This window comes from Scylla paramamosain, chromosome 6, assembly GCF_035594125.1.
Source record: "Scylla paramamosain isolate STU-SP2022 chromosome 6, ASM3559412v1, whole genome shotgun sequence".
Classification (NCBI taxonomy): domain Eukaryota; kingdom Metazoa; phylum Arthropoda; class Malacostraca; order Decapoda; family Portunidae; genus Scylla; species Scylla paramamosain.
This window is the reverse complement of record NC_087156.1, coordinates 25,674,210-25,694,311: the sequence shown is the minus strand read 5'-3', so window position 1 is coordinate 25,694,311 and position 20,102 is coordinate 25,674,210. Positions and strand designations below refer to the sequence as shown.

At 37.3% G+C, this 20,102-nt stretch overlaps 2 protein-coding genes across 2 annotated transcripts; one reads left to right on the top strand and one right to left on the bottom strand.

Moving 5' to 3' along the window:
• On the bottom strand, nt 1-2,336 carry LOC135101507 (mitochondrial intermembrane space import and assembly protein 40-like). The gene is made up of 3 exons (XM_064005572.1): nt 2,150-2,336; nt 940-1,023; nt 1-672 (listed from the first exon to the last, which is right to left on the bottom strand). The coding sequence occupies exons 1-3, from the start codon at nt 2,319-2,321 to the stop codon at nt 383-385; spliced, it is 546 nt and encodes a 181-aa protein (XP_063861642.1). The 5' UTR covers nt 2,322-2,336; the 3' UTR covers nt 1-382.
• A 1,966-nt stretch (nt 2,337-4,302) lies between these two features.
• LOC135101502 (uncharacterized) lies at nt 4,303-17,399 on the top strand. Its single transcript, XM_064005559.1, has 6 exons — nt 4,303-4,746; nt 9,973-10,107; nt 12,710-12,919; nt 13,899-14,119; nt 14,545-14,679; nt 14,923-17,399. Exons 1-6 carry the CDS (start codon nt 4,437-4,439, stop codon nt 16,039-16,041), a joined length of 2,130 nt encoding a protein of 709 aa, XP_063861629.1. The 5' UTR covers nt 4,303-4,436; the 3' UTR covers nt 16,042-17,399.
• The last annotated feature ends 2,703 nt before the right edge of the window (nt 17,400-20,102 follow it).

The following is a 20,102-nucleotide window of genomic DNA, read 5'->3' as shown; positions in this document are numbered from 1 at the left end:
GCCATTTCATATTCTTTATTATGTTAAAAATTGGTCTCATAGAGCCTTCAAATGCACTTTGTTTAAACAAAGATTTTATTCAACTTACTCAAAACAAACATTTATGTTACATTTTTACATTTAAACCACATTACTCACTCAATAGATAACTTGAAAATATTATCTGTCAACAAACCATTTTCTTAAGAATAATTATTTACAAGATACCACAGGCAGCAAGTAACTGAGGGGCCACTCAACTGTCACCTGATACACAGTGTATGGATTCTTCCTCTAAAATGAGCATCACTAATACTGCAAAGTCATAGTATTAGTCTCCCTCAGTGATTCTCACTGTTGTGGTCCTAAGTGAGGTTCATGCAAACTGATCACCAGACTGCTGCTATGCCTTGGCTGTCACCTCATCAGAGGGCTGGGAGCCATTTGGAAGGTCAGTAGCTGTTGCTGCAATCTCTTCTTCCTTGTCCTTATCACCATAAACATTGGGGTATTGTGCCATGCACTCAGACATTTGTTTGAATGGTTCTAAACAATCACTGCCCTTTGTGTCTGCAGTGGAGTAATGAAAACAGGAGAATGCCTCTCGAAACTCAACTCCACAAGGCCCCGTTGCCATCCCCCCCAGACATGGGCAGGCCCAGTTGATTTCACCATCAGGCAGTATAAGGCCCGCTGAAAAGGCAAGAAGACATATTTTAATGAGTCTGGCAGTGAATCATTTATGTAAACATTCACCTATAAGAAAATGTGACCATATGCAAAAAAAATAAATAAATAAATAAGTAAATAAATACATATCAATGCAATATCAGGAATGTGTTCAATGGGATCTGAGTGGCACATACAAATAAGAAGATTCAATTAGTACACTTCTTTATCAAAGACTATTAATTTCCATAACTATAAATAAAATAATTAGATCTGCAGATAATCTCTTACCTGGTGCCTCATCATCTTCAGGTAATGATACCTCAGCAGGACCATTATGGTCCTCTTCTGTTACAAATATCACACGATCCTTTCCTGTAAAGGACATTGAATTCACTTTAAAAATATATACAGCCATTACCATTATAAAATGAGGAATGTCCTTTTCCTGAGTTATATTCACTCATCAGTATGCTATTTACCATATTACAACTAGTTCTTAACTCAGTGTCATGGATTCTGCTACCAAGTGATATGTGCGCACAATCACAAGGCCACATCTTCATCCACCGATAGCTCACTCATTGACATTTCTTTCTTGGTTGAAAATATGCTGATAATCAACTTCATGTGCATTGGGAGAGATGAAGAAAAATGGAGGTATTTTATGAAATATGTTTATCCTAAATTACATGTAATATGTGACCAATGCTCACTTATCAGTGCAATCACCATTATTCACTTTCAGGACATTTCATGAAGCACTGCAGCATATAAATGAATAGTACTCTTTAACAGTTTTACATCTGTAAAGAGACTTTATTGATATATATCACAAGTAACCAAATGGTCATAGAAGCACCTTATTTCATTAAGTATTCACATGAGTTTTATATAAAACATTAAGAGGTTATATAATGGGTGGAGAACTACCACTATTTAGGTAGGTTCAAGCTGCAATTAGGTTCAAAGCTGAACAAAGGTCTTTCAGCTTATCTACTTATAAGTCATGAAATTTAAATTTTATGTTGGTTTATGTACAGAAGAATCAGCCACAGTGGAGTGAGTGACTTGCTGTCTTGGTTCCATTAGGGGTTCTTGGAAAGCTGAATGAAAAGGGGGGGGCCAAACATCTTAAAATATGGGTAAGACTGCACAAATATTGAATCTTGAGAGACTGCAAATTACTACTGTTGTGTTAGACCTTGGACCCTAATGACAGCCTGCTGTGAGGTGGGATGACCACTGGGAACAGCCGGAAAGTTTCTACCATGAAGTAAATATATATGATTTAAACAAGATTAACACTGACCACTCCAACGTAGATGTAATGAAAGTTATATATGCTACCACCGGCACACATTAGCAGGTAGTAAGTGTTCTGAGCACACAAATCCTGGAGTGAGTGACTCGCCGGTGGTGTATGAGTGAACTTATACATTCCCACCGCAATAACACACTCGTATTTAACTCATTTGGCATTCTACAAAGTGCTACGAACCTTCCTGCTTACAGTAAGACATCCCTGAGACACACACACTGCCGGGATAAGGAGTGTGCAGCAGTGGCACCACAGACACACACCCGGTGAGAGGCGAACAGACACACTGCAGACGCCGCGGCCACACACGTCGTGCGCTGTTGTGTGAATTTTCGAACGTCACTCTTCGCATATTTGTTTTTTTCTTTATATATATCTGCTACAGTATTTTGAAACTATTCTTTTTTTTTCCATTCCTCCTTCCCAACTTCTTTTCCTATCGCCTCTTTTTCCTCCATCATCCTATGTCGATCAGTTTCTCTGTTTCTCTGGACCATTTTCAGAGCCTGCATATTATGTGATTACTTAAGTAAAAAATACTCACGAGTGTTTTCTCTCTTTCATGTTGTCGAATAATTGGTAAACGATCAAAAGAACATCCCTGGAACCAGTAAGGGATTTCTTTTTTATCTTTCCCTTTTGCATTGATCAAATATTTTTTTATTGGGTTTGCATATTATACAATTATCAGTATAATTATATAATATAGACTCTATAGAGTATAACAGTACTCTATAGACTTCAAATAATCATATTTCCGGAAAACAACAACAACAACAATAATAATAATAATAATAATTGCGAAGGAAGGTGAATTGTAGAACAGCGCAGGTCAGGCAGGCGTGTAAATCTGGATATGCTTGAATGGGGTAGAGCATAAAGTAAATTATATATTAAAATAGTAAGGTAAATCAACGATAATAGGACAATGATACGTTTATTGGTACAGGACGACTCGAGAGAGCAGCAGGATTGAATGTGTAAATGCTGTTATTTGGGAGGCTGGCTGTTTGAAGCATCATTTATTCTCACAGATACTCACATAAGACTTCCTGGAAGAGGCTTACGCCTGTGACTCCAGATCTACATGTTCACCTTGTAGTAGCGTGCGGTGGATTTTTGCCTTATAGTTATATTTTAGTTCTTGATTAATCCAAAATTTATCAAGTCTGCCCTCAAATTGCTTAATTGATTTTGCTCCAACCACCCATTCTGACAGCTGATTCCAATTATTAACCACCCTACAAGGGTGACCTCTTTTTGAACAGCTTCAGCTTTATGGTGTTGGTCGAAATAGAAATCTCCCACATTCAGGTCATTATATCTGAATGTGAGAGATATGAAAGAGCTGGACAAAATGAAGTTAATTAGGGATGTGCGATATGTGAAGGGACAGAGACAGAATGAAGAGTATTGCCGTTGGGATTATGCAAAGAAAAAAAGTAAACAGCTAATAGATATAGGCACTGAGCTGAATTCAAGGGATGTGACGTAAAACTAGCAGGGAAAAAATAAGAAGCTTCTCAATCTAGAAGAGTAGTTGATTTAGAGTAAATAGGCAGATTAAAGTCTCATTCATATTCATATTCATATTCAACACCAACCAACTTTTGCACCCTCGGCCAAAGATTGTCACCTGTTTTATATATATATATATATATATATATATATATATATATATATATATATATATATATATATATATATATATATATATATATATATATATATATATATATATATATATTATTTTTTTCTTTTTTTCTTTTTTATTTAATTAATTGTTATTTTTTTTTCATCGAAGTGGAAACAAGACTCAAGACGAATATATATTTCCTCATAAATTTAAGTACAGCTCGAAGGTGATAGCCTTTGCAACGGCTTCTTTATGGCATTTCCTTTCTTAAGCTTTGTGATCTTTGTATTCATATTAGTCTTAAATATCTTTTCAGGTTTTCTACGCCATTTCTTATTTTTTTTTCTCTTACTTTACAAAAACGGTGTAATTATATTTTCACCTACTTCCATTATGTTAATAGGTATTTTTCTGTAGCATGTGATAAGTTTGAGTTTGTTGTTGTTGGGGCAGTCACATGTGGTGAGGATCAGGGAGGAGGTAAGCAGGTGATGACATGTCCAGTGAAAGTTGCACCTGAATTACGTCATAGAGTCATACACGGTGATTTTCATGCAACTATTATTGAGTGTGCATATCTAGAATGTTATGATATGGACTGCTGCAAGGATAAGGGATTATTGAATAATGAATTGATTTGCAGGCTGCGTTCGGGCTCCCTGAGATAGGAGTGTTATAGGAATATTTGGGTGACGTCACTGAGGGCTGAGCCAATGGGGCGCCCGTGGTGTGTTGTGGTGGCGGGTGAGGACCATGACGTCACCGCCACCACGGCCAATGATATTCGAAGGTGGCAACGGACTGTGATGGACGCGGGTCTCCCTGGGAACCATGCCGAGTGCCAGCCGAGTGGGTGTCAACCTCCGCGCCTCAGCGTATTTGCACCAAGGTGACAGGAAGTATATGGAAGATGAGTTCCAGGTGGCCTACCAGAGGACCCACGACAAGAAGGATATCGAGTATGCTTTCTTCGGAATCTTCGATGGCCACGGCGGGAAGGAGGCCGCGCACTTTGCGAAGGATAATCTGATGGACAACATTGTGAGCCTACGTGCATTTTGGTCTGACGATGACGAGGACGTGCTTGCAGCCATCAAGGAAGGCTTCCTGCAGACTCATATGGCCATGTGGAAGGTTCTGGGTGAGTGGCGGGAAAATGAGGTTCTGGCTGTCTCTACTCACCAGAGGGAGCGGCGGCCCTCTTGTATTTTCCTAGTGTCGTTTTCTTTATGAGTGAAATATTTCAAGTGAAAGGAAATTATTTGTATGTGCTTATCGGCAGCATGTTACGTGAAGTGATCCCATATTATACCGTGCGTGTCATAGCTTGTCACGGGAGGTGCAGTGCTTTGTGTTTTGAGGTATGGCGCACTTTGTGTATTGACAAAAGTAAGAAAACCCTGTATTAGCTACAGATTTCATTTAGTAAAATTGGCAACACAAACATATAGGAAGTCCAGGGGAAGTGTCTCGAGACAGTGACGAGGAGGCATTATTTTGGTAAGCCACATCCACCAAATACTCGGCCCTTACCTTGTTCACTATGTAGATATCAACATTCCGAGGGTTTTTGTATATCAAGTGGGTCAGCAACATCCACCAAATACTCGGCCCTTACCTTGTTCACTTTGTAGATATCAACATTCCGAGGGTTTTTGTATATCAAGTGGATCAGCAACATCCACCAAATACTCGGCCCTTACCTTGTTCACTATGTAGATAACAACATTCCGAGGGTTTTTGTATATCAAGGGGGCCAGCAAATTTATAATTAACCATAATATCAGAGTGTTATGAAGTATATGTGGCCTTGAGTGTTTGTGAGTGGATATTGGTCTGATACATTTTCTAGATGATAAATCCATAGCTGTTTCATCTTACAAATTCAACAATTCTGAGTATTTTGATAACAAGGCATTTTTAAAGTATCCAAAACTGTTTGATTATAAAGAGATTGTTAAGTGGCAGAGGACTTATTGTGACAGTTGGACATCATGTAAGGGTCATTTGAGCTGTATGTACACGATCATTGTAGGCCGAGGATGTTATTTAGTTTTATTTTGTAAGTGCACTGGGATAAGCAGCCTTTTCTTTTGCTGTTTCAGGCATTTAGATCCTGTCAGTGTGAGCATTCTGAACCTTAACAACTTCTTTAGCAGCTGCTCCCATATTCATATGGGGTTGCTGTTCCTCACTAGTCTTCTTCATAAGGCTCTGTCTTCTATCTCCTATCCACTCAATCTTTTCTCCCTCAGGTCCTCTCTTATGCAATCCCTCCATCACTTCTTCAGCTTGCCTCCAAACCCTAGCAACACCTTTCACAAAGGAATATTAACATCAGTAGTGAATTTAAGGAGTGTTGGGAATATTAACATTAGTAGTGAATTTAGGGAGTGTTAGACTCACTGCAGATGATTAGTAGTGAATTTAGGGAGTGTTAGACTCACTGCAGATGATCATGCAGAAGACCAGTCAGGCTGTTACACCCAGAGCCATTTTGTTCTGGCTTTGGTTATGCTTCTGTCTGATGTCAACTGTGTGGCTACTTTTAGGTTAGGATAGGTTGAATTAGAATATGTTAGATTTGCTTAAATTGGGTTGGTTAGGTTACATGAAGCTGAGAGAAAGTTTTGAAAGTTACTTTGTTGCACCATCAGCTATGTCTTTATTTTATTTTATTTTTATGTATTTATTTATTTATTTATTTATTTATTTATTTTATTTTTTTCATAATGCAGATCATCGTCATATATAATTATTTTATGGGGAAAGATTTTCTTGTATCATCTGTTATTTAATCAGGTAACATTAATGTTATGGTGTGCCCAAAAATATGCTCCAGAAAGATATACAGATGTGAAAATGAAGCTGTGGTAATTTGCGCTGTGTAACTAGAAATGGTGGGATGGCAAATATGAAGTTTTAACCAATAAGATTGAAATGCATAGATTGCCTGCCAGTCAGTGTCATCCTTTGTCAGGAGAGGGAGCAGAGCTAGTGTTATTTGAATCTAAAGTTAGATTCTGAAATGATTGCCTCAGTCTTTTGGACACCCAACCTAACTTAATTGTGAAGACTAAGCTTAAGGGAATAATTTTTATTTTATTTTATTTATTCATTTATTTATTTATTTATTTATTTATTTATTTATTTATTTATTCTATTTATATATTTATTTATTTATGTATTATTATTTATTTATTTATTTATTTTATTTTTTATTTATTTTTTTTTCACTCGTGAAATAGCAGAAGTCTATTTCAGCATCTCTAGGGAAAAATTTAATTGGCACACCATGTTGCATTATTGCCTCACACTCCACTCCATGTGGTACACTGGTGATGATATTATTATTTATTTTTATTTATTTATTTATTTATTTTATTTATTTATTTATTTATTTATTTATTTATTTATTTATTACAATTCACGTTAGAAATTATTTTCTTCATATTTTACCACTTGACATTCCTCTCCTATCTGCCTCTGTGTGAGTGGAGTACCACATTTGGCTGGCTGACTGGCTAGGTTGGCTCAGTACCTACCCAGCAAGTGTTAGGAGGATATGTTTCTTTATTCGTCTTGTAACTTCTCTCTTAAAGATGACATGCAAGAGAAGATGAAAAAAACTGAAAAGAAATGAGATGAAGAAGGCCTGCATGAGATGCATCTGACATCTTACCTCTACCACCATCACCACCACCACCACCACTGTTGTCAGCGCCAGCCATGGCAGCCCCGCCACCACGACCACTATTGTCTCTGTCAGCACCTACTCCACCATCACTGTCACCACTGCTAGTGTCACTGTCAGCATCAGCTCCACCACTACTATTGCTGCTGTCAGCACCAGCTCCACCATCACTGTCACCACCACTATCGTCGTTGTCAGCACCAGCTCCACCATCACTCACCATTACTATTGTTGCCGTCACCACCACCACCACCACCACCATCACCATTGCTACCAGCACATGGCTTTAGAACACAACTTTGGCTACACAGGAGCAAACATAATAGAAAAGATCACTGGTTCTAATACCAAATTACACAATTGTCTGCAGTGAAAGGATGAGGAAAGAAGCCAGCATGCAACATCAAAGGCCAAAAGAAGAAAACCTGTGAAGGACAAGGAATACAAAGTTGGAAAATACTAGGAATAAATCTGGCTACAGAAAGGAAGGTGGTACCTTCTAATACCTTGAGCATTGAGCAAGTGATACCTTTTCAAACAGGGGACCAGATACTTATTCCAATTCTTTAGGAATTAGAAGGTATAGGCAGTGATATGTGATTTTGTGCCAGTCATACAAGCAACTGGCAAGACACAGAAGACATGGAAAAAATCTTTGACAGCCAATATCTTGAAAAGTGTATTTTCCAGTTTTGAAAATTCTCACAAATTTTACTGTTAATTTAATTGTCTACTGTTTAGTATCAATTGAAAGTACAAATAAAGTGCTTTTTGTTTTTATTTACAGTAGAACCTCGGTTACCGAACATCTCGCTTTCCGAACAACTCAGTTTTCGGACAAAATTTTTAACTCACAATTCCTTCGGTTACTGTACCATAATTTGGTTTTCAAAGTTACTTTGTTTCAAATACTACAAGACATTGCAAAAGCTATCATTTATTACTAATTTATAGTTTCTAAATATTTCCTTTGTTTTTATTTATTTGGAGGAGAGAGACAGGGTAAGACAGTAATTCAATATTTGAAATAAGTTCAATTTGATCCTGTTGAAGAACCCTGATGTAAACAAACAAACTTCGGCACTCAGGAGTAATCCTGAGCCTCCTGTGGCTCTTTCTATGACCCACAACACCATTACTGCACAACTGCATTTTCCATTTAGCTTTTCCTAGCAGCAAGATGCCTAAGTGTTATGAGTACCTTCATTTTGGTAATGAGTGGGTTGCTCCTCTCTGTGTCACTCTTTAAGGCTTCCCTCACTTGATCAGTGACAAAGAGAATGCCTGCATGGTCTAAACAATATCTTTTGATGATTTCTGTCACTAAGTTCATTGAGTACATCCTCTCTGAATAAAAAAATTTCTAAGCCAATGTGGAGTGGCCATCTTAGCAGTGGGAGTGCCGACCATTACCTGCCAAGACATGGTCTGAGAACAGATAAATCTATTTTACATTGATTACTATGGGGAAAATAGTTTTGGTTTTCAAACATTTTTGATTTCAAACAGCATTCACGAACAAATTAAGTTTGAAAACCGAGGTTACCCTGTATTTTGGAGAACAAGCTGCAAAATTTAATGTGATTTGTAAGTATTGTAGACAAACATGCAAGTCTCTCTCTCTCTCTCTCTCTCTCTCTCTCTCTCTCTCTCTCTCTCTCTCTCTCTCTCTCTCTCTCTCTCTCTCTCTCTCTCTCTCTCTCTCTCTCTCTCTCTCTCTCTCTCTCTCTCTCTCTCTCTCTCTCTCTCCGAATCAGTTGACTGAAAAGCAAGAGCTGAGTTTTTAGTTATCTCTATATATTAAAAAGTTAGAGACCAAATTTCATGAAGTTTGTGTGATGTAATAAGGGAACACATGCACACAAATAACATCTTATGAATTCAGAACTATATGGTACACCACTCACGCAAATGAAAACTCTTGGCTTCCCTCTTAAAAGACTACATCTTACCTTGGTGATGAAAAATGATTGACAGATGGCACCTTGAAAAACAACAGTACTGGGTGAACATGTATCTAATGCAGTGAGAGGCTGAAGTAGCCACAGTAACTTTAATTTTTATTTTATTTTATTAATTTATTTGTTTATTTTATTTAATTATGTATGTATATATATATATATATATATATATATATATATATATATATATATATATATATATATATATATATATATATAGATAGATAGATAGATAGATAGATAGATAGATAGATAAATAGATAGATAATTTATTTATTTGTCTATTTAATTTATTTAATTAATAAAATTATTATTATTATTTTTTTTTTTTTTTTTCCATCATTATTGATTTCTGTCAGTGTTAGAAAAGCTTCAAATAGTGATATCTAAGATATGGGAAGACAGGCAGCAATGCTTACTGTGAATTTTCTTCTTGGGGTGAAGAAGGGCCAGAAATAGTGTCTTGTGGTTTTTGTGAGACTTGCTAATTGATGTGGATCTTTCAGAGGTAGTTTATAGATAGTTGTGGAGCAGAGTACATAACCACATATTTATTGGTATTGGGAAGTTTTATTGTGTATACACCCTAACAATATTGTTTCAGTAAAAAGATATTTGTTAAGAAAAGGCTGAGTTTTGAATATAAAAAAATTAAGTAATTTACTTTTTATTCAATATTACTTTAATTCATACCTTGGATTGATTTTTATAGATCAATGGCCCAGGACAGCATCTGGATGGCCTAGCACTAGTGGCACTACTGCCAGTGTGGCCTTTATCCGTCGTCAGAAAATCTACATTGGTCATGTTGGTGACTCTGGGATAGTGCTTGGCTATGAAGATCAAGGTGAGTTATGCTGTTTCTAGTTTAAGTGCCTGTCTTATCCATGAAATGGTGATGTAATATACTCAGTTAAAATACATTTATCATATGTGATTATATATGTTAACTAGATGGGTTTCTTGGTAGTCAAAGCTACCGACTAATTTCACATTTAATTGTGACATCCTTGTTCCTGTAGATGAAAACATTTTTCTGGAACACTTCCTCGTAATCTCCTTATCTTCTTTTATAATGATATTTCCCTGAAACTTTCCTCTTACCCATTAAGGGAGTCTGGTCTACACTGGTCTTGACCTATGCAATTTCATAGTTACATAGATTTCCCTTTGCTGATTTTTGAAATTGATAATTTCTAGGACTATACTACACATTTTTATATAATCATCTCATACCTTTTACACTACACCAAACACCACATGCTACACCAAACTCAATCTTTTTCTAAATTAAATTAAGAAAGCAAACAACAAATATATTATGTATTACACTTTGATAAAAAAAAAAAAAAAAAAGTTTAGTGGGTGAGCATGGCAGAGAAATAGGTCATCATCTGGGGATAGACCGAGGAAAGAGGCATCAGTCAGGCTTAGTTGTGTGCCATGTTGGATTAGTACATATCCACCCCCCCCCTCTCTCTCTCTCTCTCTCTCTCTCTCTCTCTCTCTCTCTCTCTCTCTCTCTCTCTCTCTCTCTCTCTCTCTCTCTCTCTCTCTCTCTCTCTCTCTCTCTCTCTCTCTCTCTCTCTCTCTCTCTCTCTCTCTCCAAAGCATGAGGCAGACATCTGATGGCAGTAAGAGTTGGTTTATGTGTCTTAACCTGTACAATGTTTGGTACCTATGTATAGATATCTTGTAAGGAAGTGTTTAGTATGTATATATACAATTTCATTTTTATTCCATATTATGACATTCAATTTTGTTTGTATACATAAGACTTGTCACTAACAGTAACAAAGAATATTTTGAACATACCTTGTAGGGAAGCATTTAGTATGTATGTATATACATTTTTGTTTTTTTGTGCCATATTACGGCATTAAGTTTTGTTTGCATATATGAGATTTGTCACTAACAATAACAAAGAATATTTTGACAAGGCAGGAATGTTTTCGTATACAGTAAAATCCCTCTTATCCGGCATCAACAGGACTGCTAACATGCCGGATACTTGAATAGAAGTGAAATTATGTCCACAATCACCACCCTACACTCACGCATCTTACCATAACAAAGATCAGCTGATCTGATCAGCTGCTTAAGTGTAAGCACAACATGCTTCCTCTTTTCTACAACTTTAGGCATGATGAAGGCATCAGGCGATAAACAGTGCACACGTGGGACTGAGTCACTGAGTAAACACAGTGCAGTGGGCCGCGGGTGGCGCGAAGCAGTGCGCTCTGGTGGCGAGGGGACAAAGTATGCCTTGCGCGGGAATTTTAATCGATTTTATGATTACACATTGATTTTTTATTGATTTTAAGGCTCTGGGAAAAATGTGCCAGATACTTGAAGCTGCCGGATACTCGAATGCCGGATGAGAGGGATTTTATTGTACATACCTATCTTTTGGGCTCGCAGTTATTATAGTCAATACTTCTGTAGGAACTGAGACATATTTGGGGATTATTCTGTTTTTTCAATGCTTATGTCAGTATGCATATAATATCAAAGCAATAAAATTAAATTGAAAGGCACAGTATTGGAGAGGAATAAAGATTTTTGGTTATAAATATTTTGGAGTTGGCTGCACATGGCAGGTTGCTGTGTTCCCCACAAATCATCACATAAAGCAAGTTACTTTCTCCCGAGAAATTATTTTGCAAATCTATAATCAGTAAGGCATAAGAAATAGGAAATGAGACCAGAGTAATCAGAAAGGAAAACTGAAAGTCCTAAGATTCACAGTATGTTTTAGTCTTTGAACACTGGTGGGTGTAGTAGCATGACCTTGAGACATGGGGTGTTGCTAAATGCACATCCAACCATTTTCTTCAATATACAATTCTTGTTTATTTATAGGTATTTGTAATGTAAAGTACTTATTTATCACACACACTAGGGTTGTGGAAAGTATGTAAAGGTGAGAATAAAAACTTTAAAATATAAAAATTAAAGTCTGATATCATGAGTTCTGAGAAGGGAAAAAATCCAAGAATCAAAATCATGTGGTAGCCACACTTCCATTCATAGCATGAGAATAATATATATATGTGAAACCATTTGTTATTTATTTATTTTTTCTTATTTCACTGAGTAAATAAAAAATTTGAAAAAAAAATGCAACCTGACAAGATCCCAGAAAAAAGCCAACACTGTACAGGTTAAGGCTTGTGCTAATTTATAGAACCTCAAGGTGATGTGAAAGTAACAAGTGAGTTACCTTGAGCATTGGTAAGTGTAGATGAAGCTAACCATAAGAGTAAAGGCAAGGAATTGTTCTTTTTTTTTTTGTTACATACTGTAGGTGCTTACTTAGGCTGGTTATGACTTCCACCAAAATTCAGTTTACGTTGTGGCCTAGGAACAGAACTATGGTGTAACCCAAGGACCTCCTGTACTTTATTTTGGTCTTCTAGTTAACCAAATCATTGTCATCTTTGTTCTAGGTGAGTGGCATGGAGAGGCACTCACCAGGGACCACAAACCTGAGAGTGTGGTTGAGAAGGCACGCATCACAGAATGTGGGGGCAAAGTCATCAACAAGTCTGGTGTGCCACGAGTGGTGTGGAATAGACCAAAGTCAGGGCACCAAGGTCCTGTTCGGAGATCCACACCTATGGATGAAATACCCTTCCTAGCTGTAGCTCGTTCCTTGGGTAAGTTTTATAATCATAATTTTTAAAACAGATTCCCTAACATGCTTCCAAGTTTTTGTTTGAGAGAAAAAGGGATTAATGAGAGACAGATGGATTAGTAGCTCTTAGAATTATCCTTATCTCTATTCAAATGGAAGAAACTATCCTTCAACATCATCATCATCATTTTCTCTCTCTCTCTCTCTCTCTCTCTCTCTCTCTCTCTCTCTCTCTCTCTCTCTCTCTCTCTCTCTCTCTCTCTCTCTCTCTCTCTCTCTCTCTCTCTCTCTCTCTCTCTCTCTCTCTCTCTCTCTCTCTCTCTTGTCCTTTTTCATATTCTTCAAGTAGTAATAGTTAGTGCTATCAGGATGATGGGGTAGTCTTACCTGAGAGCTTTCAGAGGTTTACTTCATTAGGATATTCCTACCTGACATATTCCTTACATTGTACAAGTGCCTCTGAGGACCTTTGTCGGTGTTGGAGAAATCCTAGGCACCCTATTCATGGTGGAGCTGGATTTTAGATAAGTGGTGTGAGATGACAGCAGGGTTTGTCTCAAATTTTTTATATTTCAGCCCAGCCAACATTATTGAACTGTTATCTGGGGTTGGTGTCATTCTCTGAAGTAGTTATCTGCCTCCCTAACTGCATCACAGTTGTCCAGTCAGAAATGTTTAGCATCTGTCTATTAATTGATCTGACAGTGTTAGATCATATACTTTGTTATCCTTGTTTTCAGATTTTATTAATCTTCTGGTTAATGGGGCTTGATTTTTTATAAGCCAATATTTTCATTTCCTCCAAAGAACTGATTTTTAAGCTCACCTATCATCTAGTCTCATCCCTCCCCCTCTTTGTGTGTGTGTGTGTGTGTGTGTGTGTGTGTGTGTTTTGTCTGTGCCTCATTGACTGCCAGGCATTCTTCAACAGTTAAAATTGTATCAAATTATTAATATTGTTATTGTATCAAGGGAGATGGTAATAAATTTTTTATATGCAGGAGACCTTTGGAGCTATAATGCCACCAATGATCAGTTCGTTGTGTCCCCGGAGCCTGATGTTTGTGTGATGCCCATTGACATCAGCCGACATCGGTGCCTCATCTTTGGCACTGATGGATTGTGGAATGTACTGACCCCAGATGCTGCTGTCAGTGTGGCACATCAAGCAGAGCGTAATAATGAGAAGCATTATCTTGGTGTTCCCAACTCAAGTGGCAAGGTAGGTGCTGTGCAGTATCTTGATCATTAGTGTTCCCTAACTTCTAATCTTTGGATGATGATGTCAAGTGTTGTTGGGATTGCATTTGGCTAATGTATAAATGAGTTGGTGCATTTTCATCCTAGTTTGAATTCTTATATTGGATCACTTGACTGGCATGCTCTGCTATCTTAATAACAGGGATCTTAGTCTCAGAAAGAATAAATCTTGTGTTTTCACAATTTCTGGTTTATTGGCTTCCCATATTTAGTGAATGGTTTCATGTGAGAGTTAGAAGAAACTTGTGTTTAGGCAAAATATCTGAAGAACTGTATCATGTTTTATAACTTCACTTCTTTGTATATGCTTCATCACTTTTCCCTTCATAAACATTTCTTGAACTGTGTTATGAAGAAACTTGAGTCGACAAACTTTCTGTGTTGCAGCAACGACTCTGGGTAAACCCTTCAAGGTCAGTGGTGTCTGGGGCCCTGGGTCGCTACCTCAAGTTAAACCTTCGTGCAGATAATACCAGTGCTGTCACAGTCTTTCTTGATCCCCCAGGACGACCAAAAAGAGAGGTAGGTGATGTTTGTCTTTTATAGTAGGATCTCACCAGTAACATCTAATTTGTGCTTGGAAAAAATAAACAAAATTACTGATGACATGGGTAAGTGTCATGTGTGTGTTTAACACATAATAAGGAATTCATTCATGTGGATAGGAATATAGATCCTATAATAAGTTAAACATATACTATATATTAGTAATTGTAGTAATGAGTAACAGGAAATTTATTAAATTAAAATTAAAATCTCTTTCAGGTGTTGCTGCAGCAGAAGGGGATGAAGAAAGGATCAGCAGTTAAGCCCACAGTCAAAGCACCAGAAGATGCCTTGGTTCAGGTTCACATGTATAACCAAAACCAGGTCACCAAACAAGAGGGTAACCGGGGCGTGTTACGCATCAAGGAGTGCCAGCCACAGAAATGGCAAACGAGTCCCCAAGATGACATGTCAAGACCACCTCTAACCCCTCCAGGATGCAGTGATCAGGGCATGACCAGATTAGGATGTTCAGAGTGTGGTTATGGGAGTGCACATTCAGTTCCTAGCACTTCAGGGGACAGCACCCCAGACCTTAGTGGTGAGAGTGCAGACTCAAGGTTGGTTGCTCCAGTTCCAAATGATGTTAGATCAGTAACACCACCTTTCCCAGATTGTGTACCCAATTTCATTCCTGTTAGTGAAATGGAAGAAAGACCTCACAGTAAAATGGAAAGTATACCAGACAGTAGATCAGAAAACAGATTAGAAGACAGTTCAGAAAACCAGTCCCCAAATGCTCCTGAAACCACATCTGAAAATGCAGCAGACATGAGAAGGGTAATGAAACCATTGAGAGATGATATCCAAATCCCAGTAATATCTAGCAGCACCATTAGTCCTGGAAATAAGTTAAGTGGTAAAGTTAAGGGAGTGTCAACAGTAGCTCCTCAAGAGAAGGGGGAAGCCAGAAGGAGAACACGGTCTAATGTGCATCAAACAGGGCATGTGGCAGAGAGTGAGAACATGGAACAGAATCCAAGACCTCCAAATAACAACAATGAGTGGACTGACCAGCATGGGGAGGAGAAGGCTGGCACCAGCTCTAAAGGAAAGAATTCGAAAGGGAATACTAGTTTGTTATCAGCAAATCGTGTTTTGAAGTCTGTGAACCGTGGCACACCTGAAGTAGTGGGTCGTACCTCTGCAAAGACGGTGGTGGCCTCTAAGCGCAAAAGAAACTCGGATTTGGAGGCTGTACCAGTTGGAGAACCTATGTCAAAGTCTGCTAGAGTCCACACTAGGTCTCACACTTGGAGTCATAAATCCATGATTACCAGAAGTCAAGAAAAGACTCATAACACTCCAACCAGAACGTTTACAGCCCATAAAAAGTGAGATTTCCCACTAAATTTACTTGAGAATTCTCCTATATTTTTCTCTAAAAAGTTGTTGATCTCATGAAATTAAAAATGGTGCAGTGGAGTTCAATTTGTGTGAGGTGCTAAACTGTTGCCTGATCTAAAATAATGACTAATGAGACTTGATCATTATGTTTTGTTGCATTTCTTATTGGGAGAATGGTTTCTTAGGAGTGTATAGAGTGCTGGCCAGTTGTGTGCAGGACTTGACATCTCTTACATTCATACTTACGGTGAAGTTTTCCTGGAGTGGTTGTGGAGTGCCTTGATGGAGGAGCCAGTGTGAGTGTGAATAGTACAAGTTCTTATGACAGAGTTGGATCAACCTGTTGTTACTTTCTTATGAACACAAGTCTAGAGAGTGTAGAATTATTTTTATATGTACAGTAGTTTTACTGAAGTCAGTAATCAGTTTTAATCTAAATATTATGAATGTTTAATTTTATGCTTCAATTTCCCAAACAAAACATTTTATGAAATTATATTTAATTTTCAGTCCTCAAAGTGGTATGCCCGGTTGTTACAAATCATCTGTCAGTCTATATTCCAGGCCAATGTTCTTGAAAGGGGCATAAATCATACAGTATATTTATTTATTTGCATTGATCTACCTCTCAAGTTTGTGGTAGTAGTATTTTAAGTTCTTATTATTTTTAAATAATAGAACTCCCTTGAAGTCAACACTACTAAGTAATTAAGCATGATGGAAAAGTAATATTTTATATAAAGAAATATTTATTTATTGAAAACCCAGCTTTTTTAAATTTTAAAGTAACTTAATACTTTTAGGATAAAGATGGAAATTGTTCAAGTACCCATAAAGTTCAGAATGCAATTGATATGTAAGAATGATTAGTCTCTCTCTCTCTCTCTCTCTCTCTCTCTCTCTCTCTCTCTCTCTCTCTCTCTCTCTCTCTCTCTCTCTCTCTCTCTCTCTCTCTCTCTCTCTCTCTCTCTCTCTCTCTCTCTCTCTCTCTCTCTCTCTCTCAATTTATATGCAGTGGAAATTTATTTCTAATGAGATGTCATGCATGCAAAAAAGGGTTTATGGTAATTTAATTTTAGATTATATAGGTTTCATCTTAAAATTTCAGTTTATTTTTAGCTCAGGATTTTTCATGTGTCTAGATGTATAATTTGTAATGAACTAACAAAAGTAAGTACAATTTACATTACCAGGGGTCTTGAAGATATATAATTGTGATAAATTGTGATCAGGATGAATTTTAAATGTTTCCAAAAAGCTTTCAAAACTATGTATTATGAAATAATTGTACAGTGGTAACTCCAGGGTGTAAATATAATGTAAATAATTGATTGATACTCTTAATTGTTCATGTTAGTTTGACTTTCCTGCAGTATATTCTTAGTATGTTAGTCTTTAACATGAATTATATGTGTACTTGATTAGCTGATGTTCACATAAAAGGTAATACCAGGAACAAAGTACTCACACACACACACACACCCTCAGACAATCCCAGTTTTAAACATTTTAGCCAGTGAGCCTCTGCATCAGAAAAGGACAGATCCTTACCTATCTCCCTAGCACATTGGTCAGTTGCACAAGCATACCAAAGCCTGTCTTCTAGACAGGGTGGAATCAAAAGCTTTTCGTCTCATCAACTCCTCTCCTCTAACTGACTGTCTTCAGCCTCTTTCTCACCACCACAATGTTGCATATCTAGCTGTCTTCTACCACTATTTTCATGCTAACTGCTCTTCTGATCTTGCTAATTGCATGCCTCCCCTCCTCCCGCGGTCTCGCTGCACAAGACTTTCTTCTTTCTCTCACCCCTATTCTGTCCACCTCTCTAATGCAAGAGTTAACCAGTATTCTCAATTATTCATCCCTTTCTCTGGTAAACTCTGGAACTCCCTGCATGCTTCTGTATTTTCACCTTCCTATGACTTGAATTCCTTCAAGATGGAGGTTTCAAGACACTTATTCATCATTTTTTGACCACTGCTTTGACCCTTTTATGGGACTGGCATTTCAGTGGGCATATTTTTTTTATTGGATTTTTGTTGTCCTTGGCCAGTGTCCTTCCTACATAAAAAAAAAAAAAAAAATTTGGCTGACATTCAAGACAAGTGTAATTCTTCATATTTATGATATATTAAGCTGAAAATTTGAACTTGTTCTGTGAAAGATGTAAAAGAGGGCCTCAAGGATCATGATGTGGAAAGAGGTGCAGTTGAGATATGGTTTACAAAATGGCATTTTCAGGTGAATGAAATGTTATAGGGCATGAAAATCCATGAAACAAAACTGACTGGGAAAAAAAATATTTAAATTAAGTGTAGAGAATGTTAAAAAGAGATGAAGGACTCAAATTTAGATTATAAAGTGCTTGGAGGTGTTAAAAGATAATTTCTATACCCTGTCCTGTTTCTCTATTACCACTTCTGAATCCACCAAAGCAAAGATGTTCAGTTTAGTTTATTTTTTATTTATTTATTTATTTTTTTTATTTTTATTTTTTTCAGGGGGGTCATTATTGCTTCTCCATCAGAATACATTGCTACAGAAATAATTGGCATGAAGGCATATATTCCACATACTTTATTCACATTCCCAAAGCTCATACACCTTGTTTCAGCTCTGCTTATGTCCATAATTGAGAGGCAGCTTACAAAATGGTACATTACCTTTCCTCAAATGTAAATTTATGTCCAAAATCATATCATATCAATTTTTCAAGTTGCCAAAAATTTTCATCCATAAGACATGTCGAAATCTAGCTAGAACTTTTCCTTGTGACTTGTAGTATCTAGCCCTGAAGAATCTCCCAGTAATTTTTCTTTGTTATATTTCATACAAATGGCTCCACTGCCATCTCAGGCTCAAAAGCTGAATTCTGGCCTTTGCTGACAATTCCACGCTGCATGATTCTGGGTTCGTTTTTCTCTCCTAATGCATCCCTCTGAATATCATATACCTGTCACTGGAATTCTTCAAATGGTGTGTGCCCTCTGGTCCTAATCCTCAGAATGCTAATGTCCCTAATTGAGACCCTCCCACCATTCTCTGTTGCTACTTCCATGCTCACCCCTTGCCTAGCCAAGCTTTTCTGTCTTGTTTATCCACATTCTCTTTTCCTTCTTTCTAAAAATTTGTTTACATTCAACATGTTACTAAGAAAGGACTGCTTAAACCCCTTAAACTTCTGACCTATGGCTTTTCATGTTTTTTGAAAGTTTTTGAATCTCCTTTGCGGACGATTTAGCGTGCTCATAACCTTTCTGGTTGTCAGTATAAATCATGTAAAAGGTGAGCTGTTGAGAATCTTTCCTCATTGAATTTTGCTCACACTCGAAAGAGGATGACCTTTATTTTTTTTAAACTTCCTTCATATAGTTTCTATCCAGCTCTGCAACTTTATTTCACAAGTTTATTTACTGATTTGATACAGTGGTAGATCACTACTCTAAACCTGTTAACAGTGTTGTACAACAGGGCTCTGTCCTGTCACCTATCGTATTCCTATTATTCATAAGTAATTTGTCATTTTTTTATCTATCCACTCTTACACTAATTACTCTGTCCTGCATTTTTTTTTTCAGTGCAGGGAGACATCCAACTAAAATAGGACATGCGGAGAAAAGAAAAATCCTGATTTTTTTTTTTTTTTTTCTGAATGAGGGAAGGCAAAATGCTGATTTTTTTTTTTATGTAGGAGGGACACTGGCCAAGGGCAACAAAAATCCAATTAAAAAAAAAAAAAATGCACTGAGATGCCAGTCCCAGAAAAGGGTACAAAGCAGTAGTCAAAAATTGAAGGATTAAGTGCCTTGAAACCTCCCTCTTGAAGGAATTCAAGTCATAGGAAGGTGGAAATACAGAAGCTGGTAGGGAATTCCAGAGTTTACCAGAGAAGGGAATGAATGATTGAGAATACTGCTTAACTCTTGCATTAAAGAGGTGGAAAGAATAGGGGTGAGAGAAAGAAGAAAGACTTGTGCAGCGAGACAGCAGCAGGAGGGGAGGCATGTAGTTAGCAAGATCAGAAGAACAGTTAGCATGAAAATAGTGGT